General features: G+C 43.1%; 1 protein-coding gene across 1 annotated transcript in view; it reads right to left on the bottom strand.

Moving 5' to 3' along the window:
• Window positions 1-1,990: 1,990 nt before the first annotated feature.
• Window positions 1,991-19,264, bottom strand: part of LOC147701033 (uncharacterized) — a 150,047-nt gene continuing 132,773 nt past the window's right edge. The window contains exon 5 of the mRNA XM_086929293.1: window positions 1,991-2,121. Coding sequence (XP_086785419.1) covers window positions 1,991-2,121 — 131 coding nt within the window. The remainder of the gene's footprint in view (window positions 2,122-19,264) is intronic.

A 19,264-nucleotide genomic window follows, 5' to 3' on the forward strand; every position in this document is an offset into this window, starting at 1 on the left:
ATGGAGCACAGGCACGGACGTTACAGCAGACAAGCAGGGCGACAAGACGAGAAGCAGCAGAAGTCTTCCTAGATGCAGTCTTGAGGCCCAGAGCGAAGTCCAATGAAGTCCAGAGTTTCCAGACGGTCACAGAAGAAGTGGTGTCTTGAAATGAATCTTGTCCCAAGATGAATCTAGGGACCTACCTACAGGTAAGACCTTAAGTACCCTAAGGAAAGGGTTGGGACGATTCAAGGTTCCCTCTCAGGAGAGAGGTAGGACAGTGGCGAGGATACTCCCATGTCCTCTGTCTAGTTTCGCACCAGAGAGGGAGCCAATGGCTCCCTGATCTGGTTTGAACTGGGCTATGCAAGTACTGCACCAAATGATCCCCTCAAGCAGACTGTGTGGCATTGGCAAGCTCTCTCACCAGCCCCAACACTAAACCCTATCTGAGAGTTGGTCACACCTCCCTATGAAAGGATACCTATAGTTTTGCCTTTCCCTGCTCAAGCTTGACTTAGTAGCAGGGGGGAAGAATTGTTTCTCTGGTCAGCAACAGACATGTTGTGCTATGACTGGTTATGGGAGCACTAAGGGTCTCCCAAAGTTGCTATATACAGTGCATGGAATCATAGGTGTGGGGTTATGATTCCAACATGTTTGATACCAAACATGAAAGGGTTCGATACAGTCAGTTGAACGATGATCATTGCGTAATGCTGCATGGCCTCTTTATGTACCGTAAAGGTTGTAGAGGTGTCCTGCTCATGCAGCTGCACCCTCACACTTAAAACTGAGCACCCTGCCTTCAGGATTGAAAGACCTGCTTTTGGGGTGACGTATAGATTTTAAGTACAGTGATCTCAGACATAAAGTAGTGCTAGCACCAGCTTACACCGGTTGCAATGGCAGGCCTGTAGTTACAGCTTGAGTGATTCCCCTTGAATGGCATAATGCATGCCTCAGCCCATGGGGGGCCATTGGTGTACCTATGCCTTGGGTTCCTCAGTACCATATACTAGGGACTTATTAGGGTACACCAGTGTCCAAACTGGAATGTACCTAAGTACTTACCATACCAATTTAGGGGAGAAAGCACAAAGACTGGGGTCCTGATCGGAAGGATCCCAGTCAAACTAGTCAGAAACAGCATAGCACAAGCCAAGAAGTGGGTGGATCCATAAAAGCAGCTCCTACTTTCCTGCAAGAGTCCTCTCTCAGAGGTAAGTGGGTTTTTTGTAGCTAGTCCTCATAGGAAGCTGCTCAAGTTTGAGATGATACTGGGAAGAAAGAGATACAGTTAGCTAGCCATGCAGCCTGCCCCATATTTCAAGGTTAATCAGGATCCCCTATGGTATCCCTCTTTCAAATTCTCATTTGTCTCACATACAATGTCAGAAGGAAGTTAAACCCCTTTTAAGTCTGGTTCATTGGTCAAACCTGCCCCATGAACCCAGCGGCTCCCACTGAGACTTCAGGGATTATTGTCATCACAAATGTTGGAAAATACTAAAATAACTTACGTTTTGACTAATCATAAACATGTTCACTATAACGCTCATGGTGAATATCATCTTCATGGCTCTTCAAAGTTCACCATTCAGGGTTGTATCCGGGCTCCAAATATTTCATCTCCTCTTTGTCTGCCAGCTCTGTACTGTCAAACTCCACCATCCACATCACTCCATCCCTCTCTATAAGTGACTTACATATATTAAATGCTGAAGGCTTCGATGTGCCTACAGGAGAACTCAACCTACAGACAAAGCTAGCCCAATGGAAGTGGGATTGGCCCACAGACAGCAAGGTGTCTTTACAATGTGCTTCACTTTGGCCTAGTAAGTCACCAGGATGGTGATACGGATGTGGTTAGTTCAAACTGTGGTCCTGTTCATAAAACCTGACTCTTGGCATCAGATGGTTCCGGTGGCCACAGCGAATTATCGATGATGCTACGTATGATTAACAAGGCAGAGAAAAGGATGGATTTTAGACTTCTAGGTCCACTTTAAACTTTATTGGCAGGAATACACTTTACATGAAAACGAAATAATTTAGAATGCGATATTCTGAATTGGCCAGCATCACAGGAATCCGCCGTAGAACACCCTCTCATGCTGTACCTTTTCCCTGGCATTCCTGAAACACAAAGACAGCACACCTCAGTTTCCCATCTTCTTGTGTATTTGTAAGTTGCTAAAACTGTAGAACTCTGCATAACATGAATTGTTTGACTGGGTGAAATAATGTGTGAGTATGAAAAGCTGTACATCATTTAATTTGCATGTTTGATGATTGAACTAAGACTTTTTTCTACACAAGAAGGACCCATACAATGGACTTATTTCTGTTTAGTTATAATACTAAGAAGCTAATAGGAGAACATAATGTTCTATTGACTGCATTAGTTGGGAACCTCCTACCCTGATGGGTTTGTTTCAAAGGGTGAAAATAATAAATTTCTAAAAGGAACACTTTTGCTGCAAGAGGTCACTTCAGTATTATATTATTTGTCCATTATTTGTTCATTGTACTACAGTCTACATTCTTAAAACCTTTAAGCTGACAGATGTTTTGCTTGGTGTTTGGATTGATCGAATACGCTTTGTGAAGGCTGTATTGAGCAATACAACAAGAAGCCCAAAGATTAAACAAATAAAAACCTTATTCCAAAGTTCATCTTATATTTCTTCAAGTATGCAGTAAGTATATTAGTGGAATTAAAGCATCATGTGCTTATCTAACAATATATTTTAAGAGTGCAACCTTCCACAGCAATAAATGCTCAACAGCCAGGACAATGAGATAGAAAGATATCAGTGATGTATATTTTAGCGGAAAGACAGCAGGTGCACTTAAAGGGGTAATAACTTGGTACGTGGTTATCAAAGCATAATGTTTCATACATATGTTGTAATACAATAGCTGCTGTGACTGTTCAGGGCAGCATTTACTGAACTATTGTGCATTTTTCTGACTGTTACCCCCATTGTAGATATGGGGGCTTTTTTAGTTCATGGTAAGAAGCAAATCTTGGGGAGATCCACTTTGGCTTTCCAGGCAATAATCATTATTAGCATCTCACACCTGTCTAACAATGACTACATGTTTGCAATCCCCAGGTAGTCCATGCCACAGCTGTTCCTACTGGCTACCCATAGCCATTGAAAATGGTGCAAGTGCAGGGCCTAGTTCTGATGGGGTATTGCTTCATCAATCTGATTCTTCAACAACATGATCTTTCGACAATTCTGATTGGGCATGCTTTCAACCAATTAGTATACAGTTACATAGATTCTGATCTGGCTGCTAGTGATTTTCTGTGTTTGGGTGCAAAACTTGCCTTTTCTACCTGTCTCTAGTCTGCTCTTGGGGCGTGTTTTTTTTTGCAGTTTTATACACCTTGATCTTGGTTCACAAGGAGGGTTCTACAAGAGAACTAGACTAAGTTATATTGTTGTCTTGTAGGGAAGCATAACGTAAAGATCTGGATTGGAGAAAAGAGAAGCCAAGTAACTGTCAGTGGTGAGGCAGTATATGGCCAAGAAACATATGATCTTTTATAACCAACACTTTTTCTTAGGGAGCCAGTAAAGGAGAGGAAGATGGACAGACAGGCTAGTTTTTCTGCTCAGCCCCAGAATAAGCAATTTGGGTAATTTGTAGTTTTTAGTGGAGATAGACGACACACCTACCAAAGAGAATTGCAATACTCTAACCTAGCGATGACGAGGGCCTGAAATAGTTTTTTTCTGCAGCAGCTCTGAAGGAACTGAGTAATTTTCCTGATTACTTGAAGCATTAAGAACCAGGTGGTAAGCTTCTTAATATGTGCCACAAAAGAGTTTGTCATAAAAAATAATGTACAGAATGGACTATAATTTGGTAGAACCTCAAACCAATCACCAGGTCCATAATCCCCTACCTATGCAATATAGTGAAATAGATCCTGAGAGATACAAATACTGCATTTTTTAAAGTCAATGCATTCATCACAATTTCAGATGATCTACTGGAAACAAATGCCCTTTTCTTTCAATTGGCTGCAAGCACTGTAGTGTTAAACTAGCAAGATTTTCTTTTTACTCATTCATCACAATATTTCTCATATCTATTATTCTCCTTCATTTAAATGTAAAAGATGATATGTGGTTGCACCCAAGTGACTTATACTAAATGTTATGTAGTGCTCATGACTTGTATTCAGAATGTGTCTCATACATTAGCATTGGGGTCCAATACTCTACTTACAAAAAGTTCAATACCTCACTTCCACCACTTTTATAAAAACTGCACAAAACTGCAGACACAATAGGCAACCTTCAAAAACTGAACACACAATAGGCAACCATCAAATACTGTACACACTATCGGAAATCTTATTAGTCCAACTACTGGAAGATATCACCACTGGAACGTCATGTATAACGATGTTCTGGTGGCGATATGCCCTTCTCCATACTTACAAAGTAGCATTAAGCCACTTTTTGTGGCTTAACGCCGCCTTGTAAATGTGGCCTCTTTACACACCTCACTTAGTGTGACAGGTTCATATCCGTGGGCTTTCCACTGCAACATCCATTGCTTTTGCCGCTGCCCCAGATTTACAAGAGCAGGCATTAGAATGGTAAAATGAGGAGAAATAGCCTCCACGTATACATTAAAAATTGTGAGAAAAGATAATAAACAGAACTTTGACAAAAAAAATAGTGAGAAAGAGAACACAATGCATTGTCTCGTTACACTTCTTAAAATTCTGTATGCAATCCTAAAATTCCTAATCCACAGGTTGCAGCAAATCCACTTCCTTCTGACTCTTATGCATGTTGAACAAAAAATATGACATGCCCAGCTGATTCGACCACCTCAGGCCAGAACAGGGGGAATCTGTCACAATTGCTAGAGTGCTAATTCCATTTGACTGCAAAACAGCTAATGGGCAATATCCCCTTGCGGAATTTAACATAGAAAGGCATTGCAACGGGGAGTTTTATCTCATTCAAGAATGGTTCCAGGTGGTAATCTACTTTGTACTCTAAAAAAGAATCAGTAAGAGAACCGGCCATAAGAGGGTATGGAGTTTGGTTGTCAGTAAAATGCCAATAGGTGCCTTTTAGCTCAGATTTAAAATTAACTCAGCATTGGGAGGGAAAACCCAAAAATTATTATACCTATTCTGAGCAAGCCGAGCTTTCATTATCCGAAGCCAAGCAATCTTTGGCCATATAAAATCTCAGGAGCTCTGGGGTAACTCAGAGTCTCAGCCAGGACAAAAGCAGTCTTATCCCAGCTGTGTCATTGATGCATCTAAGGCCATAATATAGGTGTACCCGGACACGTAGGGTGCTAGCTGGTAAGCTACTTAGGTTCCTCATAAAACTATATTCTATCATCTCTAAGGGTCTAGTGTCATGAAAGCCCAACAGCTTCCCACCATACAGAGTGGCTCCTAGTGCCTTACTTTTGTAGATTTCAAGGGCTGGAGTTACCGGGTGAAACAAGGAGCTGCGGTGAGCCCTCAAAATAACCCAACAATGAAGTTTGTGCCCACGCATCTGGATAACCAATCAAATCGTTCCTGAGTGTAACCCCCAGATCATCGTATATCTAAAATCTCTCAATAAGAGCCAATCCACTGAGAGTCGGGTTTGCATGGGTAGTTGGCCAGGGTTTGAAAACCATGTATTTTATCTTGCTGAGGTTAATCATCAGCCTCTGCTGCTTACAGAAGGACCCAGAACAATCCAGAAGAATCTAGAGCCTTATAGGAGATTTCAATAATAAAAGGGTATTGTCTGCAAACAATAGGGTCGGGATCTTAACCCCAGCATGACTTTGGGTGTCACTCTAACATTTTTCAAGCTTTTGTACTAAACATTCATATCTGAGAGAAAGAGAAAGGAGACAGCACACACCCCTACCCTACTCCCTGATTTTATGGGATGGGGCACTGAAATGGATAGTGTGGGGCACTGAAATGCCCCACACTAACAATGTACACATAAGGACTCAAGTCAAGACTATACCAAGAAGATGTAGAAGGGCCAGGGACCCAAGGAACTACCTGAGGTAAGTAACCAGGAACCCCACAGAGGCTGTGTGCAGAGTGGGAACACGGCCACAGGCTAATTAGTAGTCAATGGGTAAGTTGCAGTTGCAATTTTAAAGAGAATATTGCTTCCCAGCAGACCCTGAGGAAGCCCCGTGGAAAATAGAAGGTTGGCGAGCCCTCCCGCCCATGGATGCCCCAGGAACCATGATACCTGCACCAGGGAAGCCGGGTGCATAGGTGTGAAGTGGCTTTGGAAACCACTTGTGAACTCAATAAAGGACTTCAGGAAGATGCCACTGCTGGAGAAGGAGAAAGTGTCAGGTGGATCCCAAAGGTGGACTCAAGATGAAAAATACCTGCAAGCAGAGGGGACAGAGTTTATGCCACTCAAAAGTGACCATGAAGCACAGAAGATGAATGCCCACCGATGTCTGGAGTTGCAGGAGAGTTGACAGTGACCTTGGAATTGCAGCTTTGAGGATAAGGCAATGCTGTGGAAGACCAGGAGCTGTTCGCGAGCTGTCCCATGTCTCATGTCAAGAGTTGGGGGGTCTGTGTGCATCAAGAGCACCAACAAGCCTTGACAACTGCAAACAACGTAGAAAGCAAAGAAGGTGCAGTGTTGAGACCAGCAAGGTCCAGGTGACTCACCACAAGCAGGGAAGTCAGGGTAAGCCTCAATCAATTAGGGGAGCCCACAGAAATCAATGAGGACCCTCAACAGCCACAGGCCGTAGGTACTGGAGTTCCAAGCGGACCTTGAACAGCTCAGCAAAGATTCAGGCTCACGGTGCAAGTGATGTATTGAGGATGAAGATCATGGTCACAGGAGATACTTTGGGTTGAGGCTACTTGGAGCTTGACGGTCATGGAGGAAGGAAGCCAGTAAGTCTTTACAACAGCAAGTCAACATGATGCACAGGGGTTCTCTTCATGTGGCTTTGACAAGGGATACTGGCCTCAACTTGGTGAGAGGACAGGGCATGCCTGAAGGGATGTGAAGAACTACCACCTGTGTTGCTGAGCCTTTTGGAGTCCATGGAAGCCCAGGATCAGCAGACCATTCAGCTTAGTTGTGGAGCCTGCAGATGCAGGGAAGTGACTCCTTCACTTCAAGGGAGATTCCTTCAGGTGTCATGGATGCCCACAGGCCTATGAAGGGATCTGTATGGAGCACAGGCACGGACGTTACAGCAGACAAGCAGGGCGACAAGACGAGAAGCAGCAGAAGTCTTCCTAGATGCAGTCTTGAGGCCCAGAGCGAAGTCCAATGAAGTCCAGAGTTTCTAGACGGTCACAGAAGAAGTGGTGTCTTGAAATTAATCTTGTCCCAAGATGAATCTAGGGACCTACCTACAGGTAAGCCCTTAAGTACCCTAAGGAAAAGGTTGGGACGATTCAAGGTTCCCTCTCAGGAGAGGGGTAGGACAGTGGCGAGGATACTCCCATGTCCTCTGACTAGTTTCGCACCAGAGAGAATCTGGTTTGAACTGGGCTATGCAAGTATGGCACCAAATGATCCCCTCAAGCAGACTGTGTGGCATTGGCAAGCTCTCCCACCAGCCCCAACACTAAACCCTATCTGAGAGGTGGTCACACCTCCCTATGAAAGGATACCTATAGTTTTGCTTTTCCCTGCTCAAGCTTGACTTAGTAGCAGGGGGAAAGAATTGTTTCTCTGGTCAGCAATAGACATGTTTTGCTATGACTGGTTATGGGAGCACTAAGGGTCTCCCAAAGTTGCTATATACAGTGCATGGAATCATAGGTGTGGGGTTATGATTCCAACATGTTTGATACCAAACATGAAAGGGTTCGATACAGTCAGTTGAACGATGATCATTGCGTAATGCTGCATGGCCTCTTTATGTACCGTAAAGGTTGTAGAGGTGTCCGGCTCATGCAGCTGCACCCTCACACTTAAAACTGAGCACCCTGCCTTCAGGATTGAAAGACCTGCTTTTGGGGTGACGTATAGATTTTAAGTACAGTGATCTCAGATATAAAGTAGTGCTAGCACCAGCTTACACTGGCTGCAATGGCAGGCCTGTAGTTACAGCTTGAGTGATTCCCCTTGAATGGCATAATGCATGCTTCAGCCCATGGGGGACCCTTGGTGTACCTATGCCCTGGGTTCCTCATTACCATATACTGGGGACTTATTAGGGTACACCAGTGTCCAAACTAGAATGTACCTAAGTACTTACCATACCAATTTAGGGGAGAAAGCACAAAGACTGGGGTCCTGATCAGAAGGATCCCAGTCAAACTAGTCAGAAACAGCATAGCACAAGCCAAGAAGTGGGTGGATCCATAAAAGCAGATCCTACTTTCCTACAAGAGTCCTCTCTCAGAGGTAAGTGGTTTTTTTCTAGCTAGTCCTCATAGGAAGCTGCTCAAGTTTGAGATGATACTGGGAAGAAAGAGATACAGTTAGCTAGCCATGCAGCCTGCCCCATATTTCAAGGTTAATCAGGATCCCCCATGGTATCCCTCTTTCAAATTTTCATTTGTCTCACATACAATGTCAGAAGGAAGTTAAACCCCTTTTAAGTCTGGTTCATTGGCCAAACCTGCCCCATGAACCCAGCGGCTCCCACTGAGACTTCAGGGATTATTGGCATCACAAATGTTGGACAATACTAAAATAACTTACGTTTTGACTAATCATAAACATGTTGACTATAACGCTCATGGTGAATATCATCTTCATGGCTCTTCAAAGTTCACCATTCAGGGTTGTATCCGGGCTCCAAATATTTCATCTCCTCTTTGTCTGCCAGCTCTGTACTGTAAAACTCCACCATCCACATCACTCCATCCCTCTCTATAAGTGACTTACATATATTAAATGCTGAAGGCTTCGATGTGCCTACAGGAGAACTCAACCTACAGACAAAGCTAGCCCAATGGAAGTGGGATTGGCCCACAGACAGCAAGGTGTCTTTACAATGTGCATCACTTTGGCCTAGTTAGTCACCAGGATGGTGATATGGATGTGTTTAGTTCAAACTGTGGTCCTGTTCATAAAACCTGACTCTTGGCATCAGATGGTTCCGGTGGCCACAGCGAATTATCAATGATGCTACGTATGATTAACAAGGCAGAGAAAAGGATGGATTTTAGACTTCTAGGTCCACTTTAAATTTTATTGGCAGGAATACACTTTACATGAAAATGAGAAAATTTAGATGGCGATATTCTGAATTGGCCAGCATCACAGGAATCCATGGTAGAACACCCTCTCATGCTGTACCTTTTCCCTTGCACACCTGAAACACAAAGACAGCACACCTCAGTTTCCCATCTTCTAGTGTATTTGTAAGTTGCTAAAACTGTAGAACTCTGCATAACATGAATTGTTTGGCTGGGTGAAATAATGTGTGAGTATGAAAAGCTGTACATCATTTAATTTGCATGTTTGATGATTGAACTAAGACTTTTTTCTACACAAAAAGGACCCATACAATGGATTTATTTCTGTTCAGTTATGATACAAAGAACCTAATAAGAGAACATAATGTTCTATTGACTGCATTAGTTGGGAACCTACCCTGGTGGGCACATTTCAAAGGGTGAAAATAATACATTTCTAAAATGAACACTTTTGCTGCAAGAGGTCACTTCAGTATTATATTATTTGTCCATTATTTGTTCATTGTACTACAGTCTACATTCCTAAAACCTTTAAGCTGACAGATGTTTTGCTTGGTGTTTGGATTGATCGAATACGCTTTGTGAAGGCTGTATTGAGCAATACAACAAGAAGCCCAAAGATTAAACAAATAAAAACCTCATTCCAAAGTTCATCTTATATTTCTTCAAGTATGCAGTAAGTATATTAGTCGAATTAAGGCATCATGTGCTTATCTAACAATATATTTTAAGAGTGCAACTTTCCACAGCAATAAATGCTCAACAGCCAGGACAATGAGATAGAAAGATATCAGTGATGTATATTTTAGCGGAAAGACAGCAGGTGCACTTAAAGGGGTAATACCTTGTTACGTGGTTATCAAAGCATAATGTTTCATACATATGTTGTAATACAATAGCTGCTGTGACTGTTCAGGGCAGCATTTACTGAACTATTGTGCATTTTTCTGACTGTTACCCCCATTGTAGATATGGGGGCTTTTTTAGTTCATGGTAAGAAGCAAATCTTGGGGAGATCCACTTTGGCTTTCCAGGCAATAATCATTATTAGCATCTCACACCTGTCTAACAATGACTACATGTTTGCAATCCCCAGGTAGTCCATGCCACAGCTGTTCAAAGTTCAAAGTTTATTATGTTTTGGCTCTCATCGAGGGCCACATAAAAGACGTACAACAAATTCAAACAATTACAACTTCAATCAAAATATTCCAAGTGCATATGTCATTCAAGTCCATAAATCATTCATTAAAGTAAGCACAGAAAAAAGCTGGCACAGTAACTAAATAACATTAAAAAATATCTAAAAATCGTTTAAAAATTTTAAAAATATAGAAGCAGAACATTTCATTTGGGGGCCAATATAAGGATTGCACAAAGATATTTACATTAGATATACCTAAGCGAAGGCAGATAGGTTTTAGCCATTTAAGGCGCAAAGTGCGAAGTGCAGGGCAGATCAACAGAACGTGCATACGGTCCTGTATACTTGCATTACAAAAATTGCACATGTTAGATGAACCATGCCATTTGGAGAGAAGTACATTTAATGGCATTAGGTCATAACGAAGAAGGAACCAGAATCTTCTAATACCATGGGGTAAGTTCCATAAAACATAGTTTAGTGCTTTTTTGGCAACATATGAGTTAAGGAGAAGATCACAACCCCCTTTTCCTTGTATTACGTTATTCTCAGTTAGAAAGCATAGTTCCCACGATGCCTGTTTTAACAGGATTTTTAGTTGTACTTGAGAGTGCAGGAACAGGGTACTTTCATCTAACCTCAGAAGAGTCACAGCTCTTCTGAAGTTCTTTACAAGTAGTGAAAACTCTTTAAAGTTGCCTAATAATTCACTTTTCAGTAAAGCTCTCATTGTCCCCGGTTCAGCTCTGGCGAGAGAGGCTACCCATCGTACCAGGGCACATAGACCCTGCACCCAGCTACCCCTTAGCCCAAACTCGAGTCTGCACGCTGATAAAGAGCAGTTAGTGTTTAGGGAAGACAGGGATCTCAAACGTTTCCCTTCGATTTTATTGCAGAAATCCCAGAGCTTTAGTTCCATGAGTTCAATGCCATAAAGAAGGGTAGCGGGGATCTTAGCCCTATATACTTGAAGCAAACAGGCAAAGTGTCTTTTGTCAGTTGCTGAGTAGAGCGAGTTTAAGCCTTTACCATGTGCTAGGGCCTTTCGGGAGCAGTGTTCAATGTGAGGCCTCTCGCACAGGTTAGCCGCGATGATTTTTCCCAAAAAGGTGTACGTTTTAACGACCTCCAACTTTTGGCCGCCGATGTGCCACCCGAAATTTTCCGAGCGGCACTTCTTTTTCCCCCCTATGCACATGATTTTACTTTTGGTTATGTTAATCTTCATAGAGTGGGAAACTGCAAAGGCATGAAGAGCTTGCAACCTATTTGCCATGCCTTTAGGTGTTAAATCAAGAAGGAGAATGTCGTCCGCGTACATCAAACAAGAAATAGAGGCCCCCCCTATCACTGGAGCAATACCCTCACAGACAGACACAGCGGCAGGTAAATCCTGCGTATATAGGGAGAACAAAAGGGGCGCTAGAAGACAGCCTTGTTTTAGGCCGTTAAGGGAAGGGATACGGTCAGAGAGACCCCTTTCACCCCCCCTGCAGCACCCTACACCATGTTTCCGTATGTAATGTACGGACAAGATCTAACAAGTACGGGGGTACTCCAAGAGAAGATAATTTTCTCCACAGCGTTCTACGATCCACTCTATCGAACGCCGTGGAGAAATCAATGAAGGCTGCATAAACAAATCCCCCTCTTACTTTCGTATACTTGTCCGATATCACATGCAGGGTGGTTAAATTATCTAAAGTGCCATGTTCCCTACGGAATCCCGTTTGTTCGCGTGGTAAAATATTGTTCTCGTCAACCCAGTCGGAAAGTAGATTTAAGAGACATTTTGCAAAGATCTTGCCGACTGAGTCGAGGAGAGCAATCAGGCGATAATTACTAGGGATATCCCTTGCACCCTTCTTAAAGATGGGGACCAGGATACTACCCCTCCAAGATGCTGATACCTTTTTCGACTCAAAACAGGATTTGAATAGGGGATGAAGAATTTTACTCCAAAGGAGAGGCTCCTGCTTCAGGACTGTAATGGGGAGTTCGTCCGGGCCCATTGCACCGGACGAGCGCATATTCTTTATGGCCGCTGCTATTGTTTCCTCTGTAGGATAGGTAATTTCTCCTTCAGAGATTACATCAGGGAAGTTAGTATCAACTATAATACCATTCCCCCCATAAAGCTCCCAAATGTAGGAAGACCAGACATCTTCGGCAATAGGAATTGAACAAGGGGTTAATCTATTGCCACATCCCTTCCCGATTATGGACCAAAATTCACGGATCTTGCCATGCACTACTGCTTCCCTTAGGTTAATCCATACTAAGTCTTCCTTCTCCTTTTTTATTTTTGCCTTCAATCTAACTCTCTTTCTTTTTAACCTAGATACTTCTTTTTTCCGTTCCCCAGATCTACTTAAAAATTGAGCTCGTACTAATTTATTTATTTCTTTATTTAGTGTGCTCATAGCACTGGGCATGTATACCCGCTTTAAAGGACAACTAGCTTTTTTAACATCCAGGATAATGTTCCGCATGAAGTTTTCAAAACTGGCGATTTCTAAACCATACCAAGCATTCAGGTCTGCTATAGTTTTACACAAAATAGTATGCACCCCAGTAATTGCAGATGGGTTCCAAAAGCATCTACCAGAGGAAGCATGAAAGGCTGTATCTTTACTATTAATAGACCATGATGCCGTACTAGGTGGTTTTAAGGAAATAGCCAGGAGGATTATATTGTGATCACTCAATGTCGTGGGAACTATTATAAGGTCCAGGATGCGCGGGAATATATCATAATCCGATATCGCATAATCAATTATGGAGGGCTTACAGTGAGAATTATGCGTGAATTTCGCAGGTACATCAGAGGGGAATCTCCCATTTAAAATAAGCCCCTCGACTGTCGATAATTCCTCGAGAAGAATCTTCCCTCTTTTGCTAGTTGTTATTTTATCTGGGAAGACTGATTGTGGGATGAAGTGCGCCTCTTCTTTGGCTTTATTTCTAAAAAGGTTCATACTGGAGTTAGATATTTTACAATTTAAGTCGCCCACTATTATGACTTGTGGAGAAGGAGTTCTGTTTTTAATGAGGCCAATATATTGAAAAACCTGCTTCAACACAGAGTTAAAACACTCTTCTGGAGGAATATAAGCATTAATAATAACAACGGACGTCATCTTACGAAGAGTGGGAAGATTTGCTATGGATATGGCTTGAAAGAGGTTGCTAGGGTCAATATACTGAGTAAATTTCCAGTTCACTTTATTAGATAGCAGGCACGCGATTCCTCCTTTAGCATGGCCTTTCTTGGAAGCAACAGCCGGGACTTCCAACACAAAATAGTCATTTCTAACATCAATTTTATTGGTGCACCAGGTTTCTTGAATGCAACGTGAATAAAAACTCGAATTTCTCTGGGCTACTGTGTATCTCGGCTGCGTTCCATGAAATGATTTTCAATTGGTTATTAAAGGTGCTGAAATAATTTAGGATTATCTGTGGATTTGGATGATAGAGCATTATGCAGCCAATTCCACCGATTAGAGTCCTCTATCAAAGAGGAATTCTGAGTCAGTGGGAGTGGTTTTATCTGGGACACTAAACGTTTCCCTTTTGCTACCCAAATCTTTAAGTCTTTGAAGGATGAACCAACCCCAGTTTGTTTATCATCTTTTTGGGTCATCCTATAGGACACATCTTTATAACCAAAGTTCAGTATAGGTAGGACATCAATGCCTGTGCATTGGAAGCACTCTGCCTGTTGCAGAACCAGATTTACGATTATTTTTGAGTAAAATTTAACCCTAATACTCGAAACACTGTTTCCCCCTAACAAAGAGACTAACTCAATATCACTTGATTGAATAAGCTGTAACTTATCCATTTCACTAAAGCGTTTGAGTAGCCATGATCTATTTAATAGTAAATCATTATCAAATAGCGGAAAAAAGTCCAACACATTAGTGTCCACATAAGATATAGCCTCTTTTCGCTCATGAGTGGGAATTGGCGACTCCTCTACCCCCACTGTGATAGTAAAAGGAGAGGCGAGTGGGTTAAGTCCCCCGGATTTCACTGGATTAACATTCCTTAGATCCAGTTCAAGGGAAGGTTTTAAACCCACACCAACTTTTTGTGTTAGGTCCTCCCCAATCGTGGGTAGAGAGTTTCCAAGGGTCTCTGAAATATGGGAGCTAAGACTGACTTCCAAAGCCACCTTTGCAGTTGATGGAATAAGTTCAGTGGCTTTATTTTCCCCATCACTCAGATGTAAAGAGTCTTGAAAAATAATCCGCCTCTGTCTTTTCTTCTTATGCTTTCGCACCGGTTTCCTTTTATTTCCTTTATATTTTTTGTGTTTTCCATTTTTTTCCCTTACTTCTTGGTTAACCTCGGCAATTGCTTTTTTATTATCCGCGCAGAAGATAGGGAAAAGTTCTTGTGGTACCTGGCAGTCAAGGTTAGGCATAATTTCTTCCTCTATCTCTAGATCCACATTCATAATACAATTGGTTGCAGCAGTTATAGGTGAGCCCTTAGCACTATTATCGTGTGCTACAACTAGTATTGGATCGGGGACCTTTAACTTGGAGTTTTCTGTACACACCTCGGTTTCCCCCTTGTTCAGGTTAGTGATATGCGAGAAGAATGGGGTGTTCTTCTTTTCCGGTGCTTTTTGAACTAAATTTTCCAGGATTTGTGTGACAGAGTCCAAGATGCAGTCCGAGCTGCCTACAAATTTCCCCAGTAGAAACAGAATAGAGGCTAACAAGTGTTCCAAGGCTATAAGGGATTCCGATAAAGGTTTGTCTCCAGCCCCGACTGTAGGACAACTGCCCGAAAGATTGAGAATCGGACTCCTGGAAGTACTTAATAAATCAGACATGCCTTGTTTGTTTACAGAGGGGGTACTACTATAGAGTTGGAGCCCAGAAATAGTCGCCCCTCCCAAGGGTTTATTAATTTTCGGAGCATCCGGGCTGTCAGGTTTCACATAGCGGCCACAGAGTTCGAGGTCAATAGAGAGTGGTAGTGAGGCCTGCCAATCCATGCTATTCAGGGGTGACTCCAAAAGAGGGACGGAGTTATTAACTAAATTGTCTTTAAAAGAGAGTGCAAGAAAATCAACAACCCTACCCTCCTCAGAGTGCACAATACAAGGAGTGTCAGTGAGTATCATCTGTGATGGTTCAGAAATTACAGGAAGAACGTTGATATCCCCGGCTTGAGTATAGACCTCTTGGTTGTTTTGGGCTGTGGTATCATTTCCACCGGTCATTAGGGGTTTATCCACCGGTTTTTCCCATAATTCAAAAAGCTGGCATTGACCCTTTAGCAGCTGGTTATTCACTGATTTATTTCTCAAGGGATTTGATTTTGTTTTGGCACAGGTTCTTCCACCCACCATTCTACCGGAGCGAAGTTTTTTAGTCATCTTTTACAGCAGGCTTCCCACACCTACGTCGTTTGTGAAAATAGAATATTCCAATATGAGAGTGGTTAAAAGTTAAATATGCACAATGGTAAATTGTGGAATAAAATAATTACGGCCAGCGTTCATGTACTAAAGTTGGTGCTCACTTCATTCGGACCAAATAAAGAGACGTATGGGATTAAAATGAAAATGAAAATAACGGGGCCCGGCCCGGCCTACCTCGGCCTCTGAGGGCCACAGAGGGCCCGCCCTTTGCCCGGGCTTAGCCCGGCGTCCCGCTCGCGTCCCGCGAGGCGGGGGTGTCTCCGTATTTCTGCGCCTCCTGGTGCGAAACTGACGCGGCCGGTGCCGCTGGGGTTGATGGGAAACGTAGTTTCCTTGCCTCAGCGCCGCGCTCCACCGCCGGTGAGTGTTTCTGAAAGCGGGAGGCGGGCGGGCAAGGTTGCAGTCAAACGAAGCCCAACAGCAGCGTTCTCAAAGCAAAAAGCAGTCCAGGTAATCCTGCAGCAACACCCCCTCGGCCGGCGTGTCTCCGTATTTCTGCGCCTCCTGGCGCGAAACTGACGCGGCCGGTGCCGCTGGGGTTGATGGGAAACGTAGTTTCCTTGCCTCAGCGCCGCGCTCCACCGCCGGTGAGTGTTTCTGAAAGCGGGAGGCGGGCGGGCAAGGTTGCAGTCAAACGAAGCCCAACAGCAGCGTTCTCAAAGCAAAAAGCAGTCCAGGTAATCCTGCAGCAACACCACAGCTGTTCCTACTGGCTACCCGTAGCCATTGAAAATGGTGCTAGTGCAGGGCCAATTTCTGATGGGGTAATGATTCATCAATCTGATTCTTCAACAACAAGATCTGATTTGGCAGGCTTTCAACCAATTAGTATAGAGTTACGCAGATTCTAATCTGGCTGCTAGTGATTTTCTGTGTTTGGGTGCAAAACTTGCATTTTTTACCTTTCTCTAGTCTGCTCTTAGGGCGTGTTTTTTTTGCAGTTTTATACACCTTGATCTTGGTTTACAAGGAGGTTTCCACAAGAGAACTAGACTAAGTTAGATGTATATTTTTGTCTTGTAGGGAAGCATAATGTAAAGATCTGGATTGGAGAAAAGAGAAGCCAAGTAACTGTCAGTGGTGAGGCAGTATATGGCCAAGAAACATATGATCTTTTATAACCAACACTTTTTCTTAGGGAGCCAGTAAAGGAGAGGAAGATGGACAGACAGGCTAGTTTTTCTGCTCAGCCCCTGAATAAGCAATTTGGGTAATTTGTAGTTTTTAGCGGAAATAAACGACAATCCTACAAAAGAGAATTGCAATAGTCCGACCTAGCGATGATGAGGGCCTGAAATATTTTTTTTTCTGGAGAAGCTTTGCAGGATTTGAGTAATTTTCCTGATTAATTGAAGCATTAGGAACCAGATGGTAAGCTTCTTAGTATGTGCCACAAAAGAGTTTGTCATAAAAAATAATGTACATAATGGACACTAATTTGGTAGAACCTCAAACCAATCACCAGGTCCATAATCCCCTACCTATACAGTATAGTGAAATATATCCTGGAGAGAACTACAAATACTGCATTTTTTAAAGTCAATGGATTCATCACATTTTCTGATGATCTACTGGAAACAAATGCCTTTTACTTTCAATTGGCTGCAAGCCCTGTAGTGTTAAACTAGCAAGATATTTTTTTTTACTTATTCATCACAAAATTTCACATATCTATTATTTTCCTACATTTAAATGTAAAAGATGATATGTGGTTGCACCCAAGTGACTTGTTATGCTATGTTATATCATCTGGAATTTGTAGAGTGCACAGCTACTCCAAAGAGTGTCCCGGCACTAGGGAGAGACCACCATACAACTAACAAACAAATACCCGAATCACAGTGCAAGAAAAAGCCTAATGCTGGAAAAGCCACATCTTCAGATTCCGCCTAAAAGTCAGAAGGTCCGGGATCTGTCGCAGCAAGGGAGGAAGGTTATTCCAGAGTCGGGATGCTCCTACCTGGAAAGATCTTCCTCCTATCCGTGAGAGCCTGATCCTTGGAGTCAAGATCAGGCACTGGGTAAAAGATCTTAAAGAGCTCTGATGCATATAAAGCTGAAATCTTTCCCTTAGATATGGGACCGGATCCCATGGAAAGCGTTGAAAACCAGAACTAATGCTTTGAAATAAATGTACTGGAAGTCAGTGAAGTGAGGACACGAGATTAGAGGTATATGTTCTGGGCCTAGTTAGAAAAATGGCCCTGGCTGCCATATTCTGAATGATCTGCAAACGACCCAGTAAATACTCAGGGAGTCCTAAATATAAAAAATTGACATAATCCAGTCTAGATATCACTAAGGTGAAAGACTGGTAAAAGTGGGAGGAAGGTTTTCAGCATTTTCAAAGACCTGCCACTGATTGGACTTGCACCTTCATAGAGAGTGCAGAATCCAATTTTACCCCCAGATTTTTCACAATAGTGACCTCAGACAATGGGGGGGAAATGTCTTGTGGCCACTAAGAGTGCCAGGCTTCATGTGGATGGGAACCCCAAAACATTATCTCTGATTTATCAGAGTTACATTTTAATTGACTACAGTTAAACCATGAGAAGATCTCAGAGATACAAAAGGGGATGATGGACAGAGCGTTTGAGCAAATCAAACACTCACCCCCAGTCACCATTCTTTAGCTCACTCAGCCACCCCTGTTCAGACATGGCCATATTCAAATCCGTCTGACCCTGTGCCTTATAGGAACAGTCCAGCCCGAACTGCCAAGCCATGTCTTCCCTGGACCGGAAACAAGCATCCTGGGACCGGTTTCGGATTCATAATCCTCATCAGCCAGGCTATCTTGAATCCAGTGGCCAAGTGAGCAAGGCACTCATGTCTGTGCATACCCTGCCACACTTAGGGTGAACAAAGCGACACAAAAGGGGATGATGGAAGGAGCGTTTGAGCAAATCAAACACTCACCACCTGTCAACTGATCTGGGTTTAATCCATCACAATTCTTTAGCTCACTCAGTCACCCCAATTCAGACATGGCCATATGCAAATCCGTCTGACCCTGTGCCTTATGGGAACAGTCCAGCCCGAACTGCCAAGCGATGTCTTCCCTGGATCGGAAACAAGCATCCTGGGACCGGTTTCGGATTCATAATCCTCATCAGCCAGGCTATCTTGAATCCAGTGGCCAAGTGAGCAAGGGACTCACGTCTGGCATACCCTGCCACACTTAGGGCGAACAAAGCAATACAAAAGGGGATGTTGGACGGAGCGTTTGAGCAAATCAAACACTCACCCCCAGTCAACTTATCTGGGTTTAATCCATCACCATTCTTTAGCTCACTCAGCCACCCCAGTTCAGACATGGCCATATGCAAATCAGTCTGACCCTGTGCCTTATGGGAACAGTCCATCCCGAACTGCCAAGCCATGTCTTCCCTGGACCGGAAACAAGCATCCTAGGACCGGTTTCGGATTCATAATCCTCTTCAGCCAGGCTATATTGAATCCAGTGGCCAAGTGAGCAAGGGAC

The sequence above is a fragment of the Lissotriton vulgaris genome, chromosome 7, assembly GCF_964263255.1.
Source record: "Lissotriton vulgaris chromosome 7, aLisVul1.2, whole genome shotgun sequence".
Classification (NCBI taxonomy): domain Eukaryota; kingdom Metazoa; phylum Chordata; class Amphibia; order Caudata; family Salamandridae; genus Lissotriton; species Lissotriton vulgaris.